General features: G+C 47.8%; 1 protein-coding gene across 2 annotated transcripts; it reads left to right on the top strand.

Moving 5' to 3' along the window:
- Positions 1 to 1259: 1259 nt before the first annotated feature.
- LOC139705403 (GTPase IMAP family member 4-like) lies at positions 1260 to 4996 on the top strand. Of its 2 annotated transcripts, none has more exons than XM_071610861.1 (2): positions 1260 to 1338; positions 2985 to 4996. In XM_071610861.1, the coding sequence occupies exons 1-2, from the start codon at positions 1281 to 1283 to the stop codon at positions 3911 to 3913; spliced, it is 987 nt and encodes a 328-aa protein (XP_071466962.1). In that variant the 5' UTR covers positions 1260 to 1280; the 3' UTR covers positions 3914 to 4996. The 2 variants fall into 2 exon arrangements, with proteins under 2 accessions (XP_071466962.1, XP_071466966.1); XM_071610865.1 differs by lacking the exon at positions 1260 to 1338 and adding an exon at positions 2253 to 2897.
- Positions 4997 to 9328: the final 4332 nt, after the last annotated feature.

The following is a 9328-nucleotide window of genomic DNA, read 5'->3' as shown; positions in this document are numbered from 1 at the left end:
ACCATGCTTCTATGCCACCAAAAGTTGACCATCAAGGAAGGAATTGTCATTTTTACAGAGTAGACATGGCTTGGATATAATGATCAAACAGAGAGGGGCCAGAAGCTGAGGGATCATTGATCAATTCATTTACTTAGCAAACATTTATTGAGAACCACCCTTTGTCCAGTATTATGCTTGTCCCCAGAGAAAAGGGGGGTGACATATGGTCTTCCCATCACAAAGCTTATGGGGGGGCAGTAGAACATCCTACAAATAACTTCCTCTTCTGACATGAAAAGGCCCTGGAGTCCAGTTAGAGCCAACAGCCAGGGAGCACACCAGCGCTGGCTTGTGGTCAGCATGGCGCTGGGTGAGGTGTGGAAGACCTCTGAGGCCTGAGGGCTGCCTGGGCATGAGCTGGGCACTGGTCTGAATTGGGAGAAAAAAAGTCTGCAAAGGGCTAAAAGTTGGAAGGAATCCAGAGGGTTCTGGGAACGTTGAAGGAGCCACTGTGGCTAAAGCTATGAGAGAAGGAAGTTATCACGCAGGGCTTTCCGGGTCACTCTGAGGATCTAAACTACTTTCTAAAGGCAGTAGGCAGCAACTAGGGGATTTAAGCAAGAAAAGAAAAAAGTAAAATTTTAGTTTTAAAACTGGTGGAATTGGAACGGGAAGGAAGACAAGGTGATCAGTTAGGAAAGTGATACGTGCAAACCAGTGGCAGAGGAGGAGCAGGGAGACGGAGAGACACGAATAGTTCTGAGATTTGGGGGCCAGAATCAACAGGATTCGGGGCGGGAGGATGTAGGTGAGGAAAGAAGAGTAGGACATGACCCTGGGTCTGGCGGGAGCCCCTGGCTGAAGAGGAATCCTGTGGGAGGTGGAGGACCCGGGCTCCCTTTTGGCCAGCTTCTGTCTGAGAAGCCCATGGAACAGTCAAATGAGGCCAAAGTGCAGGGCGGAGGTTTGGAACACGGAGCAGGGGGTCTGTAGCCTGCAGAGGCTGGTGAGAGGCCCACAGGGCAGCCCCCAGGGAGAGAGGGGCCGGGCTGGAGCTGGTACCCAGGAAGCACTGAGGATTGTGTGTGTGTGTTGGGGGGGGGGGCGGTGATGGAACGACCTAGAAGTGAAACTGAGAGCAGAGGGTTGAGGTGAGGTTTTGGGAAATGAGGCAGGAGCCATCAGAGGAGAGGTTTACAGCAGGAGAAAACACTGACAGCCAGATCAGATGCTGCAGTCACTCTGCCTTCCCCACACTGTGCGATTTTCTTCTTTTATCTACAGGAATCCAAACCATAATGGCAGCCCCATACCATGATGTGGATTTCTACCACAGCAAACCAGGGACCAGCTATGGTGAGACGTGCACAGGGCCCCAGGCCTGGCCGCTGGGAAGAGGGCTGGGCGGTGGGGACCCCTCTGGTTCTGACAGCCAGTCCCCACTTCAACAGGAGAGAAACGTCCCCAGCCTTGCTCCTCATTTCTCTCCATTGACCCAGATCTTTTCCTTCCCTCCACCCTCTCCATTTCCTCCCGAGATGGCCATAACAGCTACTTCGGGGAGAAACGGAAAGGGCCCCCCATAGATCCAGGGCTCAGCACCATTTCTTACTCCCTGCTTCCCACAGCACAGACACCGCACAACAGCGGGCAAGGCCTCTCTGTTGATCTTCTGCTCCTTTCTTCATCCTGGAGGGGGATTGAGAAGGAGAAATGTGGGAGTAATCAATCCTTCCTCCAGGTCCCTGATTTGCCTGTTGCTGGGGTCCCCTACGACCAACAAAGTCAACAGGCTGACTCAGCACATCACAAAACCCCCCTTTACTCTTTTACCCATAGAAATTGAATATGTCAGTTGAACTGATTTATCAACCTAGCCCACAATTTAGTAGCTTAAAACACCAACTATTTAGTTGGTTCTTAAGGTCAGGCGGACAGTTCTTGGGTCTGAGCCAGCTTCTGGGTCTCGGCCTTGATAGCTTCATGGACCTGTGTGTGGTTAACAAGCTCTTGGGCAGGCCAAGGTGTCTTCAAGTAGGCCGGTCCAAGCGTCTTCACAGAGCAGTTGCAGGAAGAGCAGAGAGAAGGTGAACCATAGTACAGGAGCACTTTTGGAGTCTCTGTTTGAATTATGCATTCCATTGTGTCATTGTCCAAAGCATGTCACTTGGACCATCTTGATTCATCAGTTGCTTTTTAGTGGGAGGAGCTGCAAATCCATATCCCAAACAGGCGTGCACACAGGGATGGGAATGACATGGGGCAATCAGCCCATGGATTGCCATTCATACACTGTCAACACTGGCAGACTGGGGCGGTGTGGGAGCTGGGCTCTGGTGCCCTTCCATTCCACCTGCCGTGATTTTCCTGCTCCCCTTGCCCATGGCCAGCAGGCCAGTGCTCCCAGGAGGTTCCAAGGAGGGTGACTTCCTCCCTGATGCTAACTAAATAACAATGTGAATGTCCACCCACGTTTTTCCTTAGATAACTTTTGCCTTCCTTTATCCTGTGTTCTCAGACATAGAACTGTTGGAAATATATTTCTTTCATCTCCCGATTCTGGATCTCAAACATAGGAAACTTTACCATAAAAATAGTGATGAGTTGTGTAACCTGCTACTGGCTCTGTACTGGGAGCTCCATTTGGAATATAAATTGGGAAATGAATCTCCCACTGCAGAAGCTCCAAAGCCAAGTTTTGTGTTCTTTCCTAAATTACTTTGCTGGGATAGCTCTCAGCAGCAGTTCATAGTTCTCTTCTGAAACCATTTATGTCTTCCTCTATGGGCTGGGAAGCCACATATGGTCACAGTAAGGAGCTCAAGGGAATCCTGAAAAGAGAGTGAAAATGGGAGATCAAGGGATGTGCCAGTTGTCCAGGATGGAAATGGCCCAGAAGGCTATCTATAGACCCTGTGAGTACAGGCTAGCCTCAACAGAGAGAGCATGGGAAGCTGTCGGAGGTAGATTCTAACTCTGTGTCTATTTCCTTGAACGCCCAGGGCCCGGACACCAAGATCACAGAATTTCCCAATTGAGAATTGTATTAATTGGTAAAACTGGAGGAGGAAAAAGTGCCACAGGGAACAGCATCCTTGGAGAGAAAGCATTTAAATCTGGCATTTCATCAAAATCCGTTACTAAGTCCTGTGAGAAAAAGTGCAGTGTGTGGAACGGAAGTGAACTCGTCGTTGTTGATACTCCTGGCATTTTTGACACCGAGGTACAGGATGCTGACACACAGAAGGAGATTGCTCGCTGTGTCCTCCTGACCTCCCCAGGGCCTCATGTTCTGGTCCTGGTGGTCCCATTAGGCCGTTATACTGTGGAAGAACAAAAGGCCACAAGGAAGATCCTGCAAATGTTTGGAGACAGTGCTAGAAGTTTCATGATTCTCTTGTTCACTAGGAAAGATGACTTGGACAGCATCGATTTCCAGGATTACTTAAAGGAAGCTCCAGAAGGCATTCAAGAGCTGGTGGCCAAGTTCCATCATAGCTACTGTGCATTCAACAACAAGGCGACAGGAGCCGAGCAGGAGGCACAGAGGGTGGAGCTGATGACCCTGGTCCAGCAGGTGGTGAGGGAGAACAGGGGAAGATACTTCACCAATAAGATGTACCGGAGGGCTGAGGAGGAGATTCAGCATCAAGTCCTAGCAGTCCAAGAACGGTACAGAGCAGCGTTGGAGAGAGAGAAAGCACAGATAAGAGAGGAGTACGAAAGGAAAATCAGACACCTGGAAAGTGAGTTGGAGCGGGAAAGGAGAAAGGCCCAAATGGAGAGGACACTAGAGGAAACGGAGTCTGTCTATGCCCTGAGGCAGCAGAGTGCCAGAGTGGAGGTCGAGAACCAGAGTTGGATAATTGAATTAATCCTGAAAGCCTTGAATGTTGCTTCCTTGTTCTTCCATCTGTTTATGGATGACTAGACTTAAAGAAAAATGCATTTGGGGCTGGGGTTGTGAATTAGTGATAGAGCGCTCAACTAGCACCTGCGAGGTGCTGGGTTCAATCCTCAGCACCACATAAAAATAAATAAATAAAGGTATTGTGTCCAACCACAACTAAAAAATAAAAATAAAAAAATGTTAAAAAAAAGAAAAATGCATTTATATTTTCTGCATATTACCTGATGACCCTCCCCATGTGACTTGTTCACCGCAGTCTGAGTGCTCTAGTTTCTGTCTCTCAGGCTCTCAGGACCAGGGAGTGCAGGAAAGTTCACCCTTGGCCATAGGCAGATGTTTGACCTAGCAGGAGAGGGGCAAATCCTCAAGTTGTGAAGCTCAAAAGCAAAAAGTAATGATGCTTGCTGCCAGGGAATTCTTCCTTAGAGACATGGAGAGAGGGATGCAGGAGACCAAAGAACATGACCCCAAGCTGTATCCAGTAGTTTCTAGTAAAACTTTCTCCCCCAAATTCTTTTAGATTGGTAGATATTCTCTGTCCGTAGCTCCTACACACTTATCTTTGCCTTTAGGGTGCTAACAATATCCTACCTGCATAGTTTGTTAGAAAGCTTAATTCTTTGTTTGCATTAGGCAATCTTATAGATGGAGATGATTCTTTCTCAGTGAACATCAAATTATTTAATTATGATTCATAAAAGGACTCGAATTGTTCCTTATCATCTGCTCTTTGAGGAACAAGGAGTTGTTTAGAAAAAAGTTCTCTCAGAACTCAACTAAGTAGTGATCCCCAAAAGCCAGAAAGAGTGAAAGACAGCATTTCAACAAATAAGTGCACAATGTTTGATATGCTCAGGTGTATCTCTAGAATCTCTGTCCATCTCTTCTTAACCAGCTTGATGAATAACCAGATCTGACCTTTTCTTGAGAAACAACTAACTGTTGCCACCCCACGCCTTCACATCACACCTTGAGAACTTAACGCTTGGCAGGTTATCTGTACTTCTAATAAAACTTCTCAGTTCTCACCTGTTTGTACAGCATTGGACTCTGTTTTGTCTTGGAAGATACCACTGCTACTTCTAATAAAACAGATGATTTTCAGTTTTTTGCTAATAGTTCAAGATGATTTTGGAGCTAGACTTGGTCTACCCTCATGGCACCTCTGTTTCTCCTTTTCTTTTCTTTTTTTTTTTTTATTTTACCTGTCCGAGATTTTATGAGCAGGACTGTAGCGGCCAGTTGAATGGAGGGGGTGGGGGGGGGAGAGAGAGAGAGAGAGAGAGAGAGATGTGGGGGAGAGAAGAGGGAAAGGGAGAGTAATAGAGAGAGGGAGAGTAAGATGGAGAGGGAGAGTAAGATGGAGAGGGAGAGTAAGAGAGGAGAGAGTAAGAGAGCGAACATGAACAGGGTATTGATGTTTATGGGCTTAACCGCAGGATGAGGAGGAGCAGTTCTCACCATTCACAGGGATTGGAGGTGATGGTTCGTGCACCATTCAGTGTGTCATGGACCTGAGCTACCGGAAGAGAAGCGCTCCGGGCGCCATCTTTACCAACATTCCTCCCTTTTTTGTTTTGGTTTGGGGGCATCGTACTCGATCTGGCTACTTCCTGCTGAGTAGGGGCATTGATTAGAGGGAGGGAGGGAGGTCAGTTGGTTGGAGAAGAAGGGCCAATATGCCCCATATCCATGCACTGAAGGCATGGATTTCCTCCGGGAGAAGTCCATGAATGTGCTCTGCGGCTATTAGAAGAAACAGCATTAATGTTGTCCAGTCTGTGGGGCTGGTAGAAAAAGCCTGTGCCCAGGAGAAGGCAGATTAGAACATAAAGCTGAAAACCAAGGGCTTATTTCTTTGGCATGGTGGGTAGAGATGGCCCTTTGGTGCAGTTGTCATTCGGTATCTTCATCTTTCAGCACTTTGTGGAGGTTTCTTGGGATGACTGGATGTAGATGTCGTTCGGCTTGATGGCCAGTAGCTGGTAATCCCTGAGGAGGAGCTGATTGAAAGTTTAGTTAGAGATTTTGTTAATTTGTCCTTGAAGGAATTTTAAAATGCAAGGAAGGAAGGCACAGAATAAAGAGACTCCAACTAGAGGTCCCAGAATCGAGAGAATCCAGCAGCTGACGGGGTTTATGAAGAGGTCCCAATAGGATTGTTGTGCCAGTTGCTGATTTCTAAAAAGGCTGTGGGTGTACTGTGTTGACCTGTGTTCCTAGATCCTATCAGGAGGCCCATTCTTATATATGTTCTTCTCCAGAATGGGATGAAGGGTGGTGCATGACTGAAAAACGGAGCTTGAGAGGGTTATCTGGGGATATCTCACAGGTAAGTCTGGGCAATTGTGGGGGTCCTGCAAGGTTGGGAGCTGTGGTGGGATTGTCCTCTGGAGGGCTTGCCACTGGTTTTAACCTAGAAATATGAATCCAGGGGGTTAGTTTCTTTCCTTCCTGTTGGAGTTTTGCAGCATTGGGTGTACACAGGACTACCTGTAATGGCCCTTCCCGTTTGGGGGTTGAGGGGATCTTTCCCCTGGGGAAGAAAAGTAGACCCATTTTCCTGGTTTGAGCAGAAAGGAGGCAGCTGAGTTCTCTGGATCTGGAATCAACAAATCTTGTTGCTTCCATAGCTCAGATCGAATAAGGAAGAGGAGGGGAAGAGCATATTGGTCGGGGAGGGGCCAAGGCTCTGGTGAGATTCCCGGGGGGAGAAGGGGACAACCATACATTATCTCAAAGGGGGAGGCAAGGGATGGCTTTTATGGTAAAGCCCTCATGCGTAGTAGGGCAAGAGGGAGGAGTTTAACCCAATCTAAATGAGTCTCTAAAGATAGTTTCCTTATGATGTCTTTCATTGTGCGGTTGGCTTGCTCAACCTTACCTGAGGCTTGGGGGCCATAGGGACAATGAAAGTGCCATGGGATGGACAATGTCTTTGCCACATTCTGGGTTACTTGAGAGACAAACTCAGGCCCGTTGTCAGATTGGATTGAAGCAGACATCCCAAACTGAGGGATTACTTCAGTTAGGAGGTTGTTAGCAACTGTGGTAGCCCGCTTCTTTGAAGTGGGGAAGGCCTCTCCCAACCCGAGAATGTGTCTATTAAAACTAGTATGTATTTGAAGATTTTTACTCTGGGCATGTTGGGAAAGTCGATTTGCCAATCTGCCCCGGGAATATGGCCCCTAGCCTGATGAGAAGGGAAGGTTCCGGGTTTTAAAGATGTATAGGAATTCACTCTTTTGCATATCTGGCATGAGGCTGTGATTTGCTATATCACTTCTTTATCCTGGGGAGTCAGAGTAAAGAAAGAGTGGAGAAAGGCTTTGAAAGTCTGTGGACTGGTGTGGAAAACGGAGTGGAGGTAAGTAAAGAGTGCATGTTTATTGGGTCTCTGTTATTGGGTAATGATGGAGAGCACATGGCAATGAGAGATCCAGTGGGTTCTGAAAGGGAGGCTGACCTGGCTGCCTGATCTGCTTTTGAATTCCCCTGTGTGACGGGGGAGGAGTCATCCTGGTGTGATCCTCAATGTATAACTCCAAGTTTTTTAGGAAGCGGGGAGGGGGGCTTGTAGTAGCTGGGTGATGTATGTGGAGTTGGTTATAGAGGTGCCCTTTGAGTTCATGAACATAGAGAGTAAAAGGCCTATTAACATCTGGCAGGTGTAGAGCTGGTGCTTGTAAGAGGACCTTCTGGAAGGTTCTGCAATGTGGTGCAGCTGAAAGTAACAAGGGCTCATGCTTGTTCCCCTTTGCTAGATCCTATAATGGTCTGGCAAGTCATGAGTCATTTGGTACCCATGCCCTAAAATAGCCTGCCAGACCCAGGAACCAGAGAATCTCCTCCTTAGTTTTTGGTACTGGAAGGCTTTCAATAAGGCCTTTTCTATTGGTTGTGATAGCTTTCTTCCCATGGGGAAATGTGGAACCCTAAGTAAACAACTTCAGAGAGAGAGAGCTGCACCTTTTGCGGAGAAACCCTATATCCTCGGTGAGCAGGAAAATTCAGAAGGGTGGCTGTGTCAGACTTTGAGGTTTCTAATGAGGGACTACAGAGGAGGAGGGCATCAACATATTGTAGGAGGGTTGAGTTGGGGCATAGAGGGGAAAAAATCCTCAAGATCTCCATCGAAGACTTGTCCAAAAATATGTGGGCTGTCTCAAAACCCCTGGGGCAAGAGAGTCCAGGTTAACTGTCGGGAATGTCTAGTTTCTGGATCAGTCCAGGTGAAGGCAAATATGTCTTGGGAAGAGACAGATAGTGGAATCGAAAGGAAGGCATCTTTAAGATCAATAACTGGAAAAGAGGTGGAGTTTGCAGGAATGGAGGAAAGGATAGTATAAGGGTTTGGAACCAGGGAATGTATGGGCCTGGTTGAAGAATTTATTAACCTTAAGTCCTGCACCAAACAGTATGTTCCATTAGGCTTTTTTACTGCTAAAATTGAGATATTGAATGGAGAGTGTGTGGGATGGAGGAACCCCTTTCTTAGTAATCTCTGAATGATTGGCTTTAGGCCCTTAAGACTGGCAGTTGGCAGCGGATATTGAGCCTGGTTTGGGAAGTGGTTAGGGTCTTTAAGATGCACTTCCACGGGAGAGCAATTTGCAGAGGACGGGCTTTCAGTGTCCCATACAATTGGATCTACCATTTTACAGGGGAGGGGAAAATGTGTGTTCTCATGGCCGCTGGGGTCTCCACACCAGACACAAAGGGGTAATGTCTCTTCTTCATTGGAGAGTAAAGCCATGATGAAGATATAAGTAGGGGAGGACAATAAGAGTAAGGTTATGGAGGCCTTCAAGATGGATAGTATATCCCCTCCAAGCAATTACGCTAACCCGTCCAAGGGAGATAAGAGTGAAGGAGACGGAGGAGTTAGAAAGAGAGAATTAACCCTACGTCCCAGGCGGTCGATTCCCAGGGGTGCCCTAGCAGAGCACCCAGGGTCCACCGCAAACCTGATGGGTCTGGGTGGGGTGCATTTCTCCCCTAAAACACCCAGAGGGACTGTCAGACACTCAACGGCCAATTCCCTCTTTCTGGTGAGTTAGGTTCAGGCGCTCATGGGATGGGGGAACTCACCAATCTGCAGGCCTGTGGTGGATGTCAGGCAGGCAATCAGAGGAGTGGTCTACAACAGGAATGGTTGGGCTCGGAGTTTGGGAATGGGGTTCCTCCTTGAGCGACCGGGATCCCCGTCCGGGTTTCGGCACCAATGTAAAGGATGATGGAAAAGCTCCGTAAACTCAACAAGCCAAAACAACCGTTTACCTGTCCGAGATTTTATTAGCAGGGCCGTAGTGGCCATTCACAGAAGAGAAGAGGGGAGAGAGAGAGAGAGAGAGAGAGAGAGAGAGAGAGAGAGAGAGAAGAGGGGGAGAGTAAGAGGGAGAGGGAGAGTAAGAGGGAGAGGGAGAGTAAGAGAAA

Source organism: Marmota flaviventris, chromosome 1, assembly GCF_047511675.1.
Source record: "Marmota flaviventris isolate mMarFla1 chromosome 1, mMarFla1.hap1, whole genome shotgun sequence".
NCBI classification, from domain to species: Eukaryota; Metazoa; Chordata; class Mammalia; order Rodentia; family Sciuridae; genus Marmota; species Marmota flaviventris.
This window is presented reverse-complemented; position numbering and strand designations above follow the sequence as displayed.

Bases quoted from the DNA above. Each gene is read 5' to 3' on its own strand.
- LOC139705403 (XM_071610865.1), top strand. From the start codon at position 2,831: ATGGGAGATCAAGGGATGTGCCAGTTGTCCAGGATGGAAATGGCCCAG. The intron at 2,898-2,984 runs GTGAGTACAGGC...TTGAACGCCCAG, and splicing joins GAAGGCTATCTATAGACCCT to GGCCCGGACACCAAGATCAC.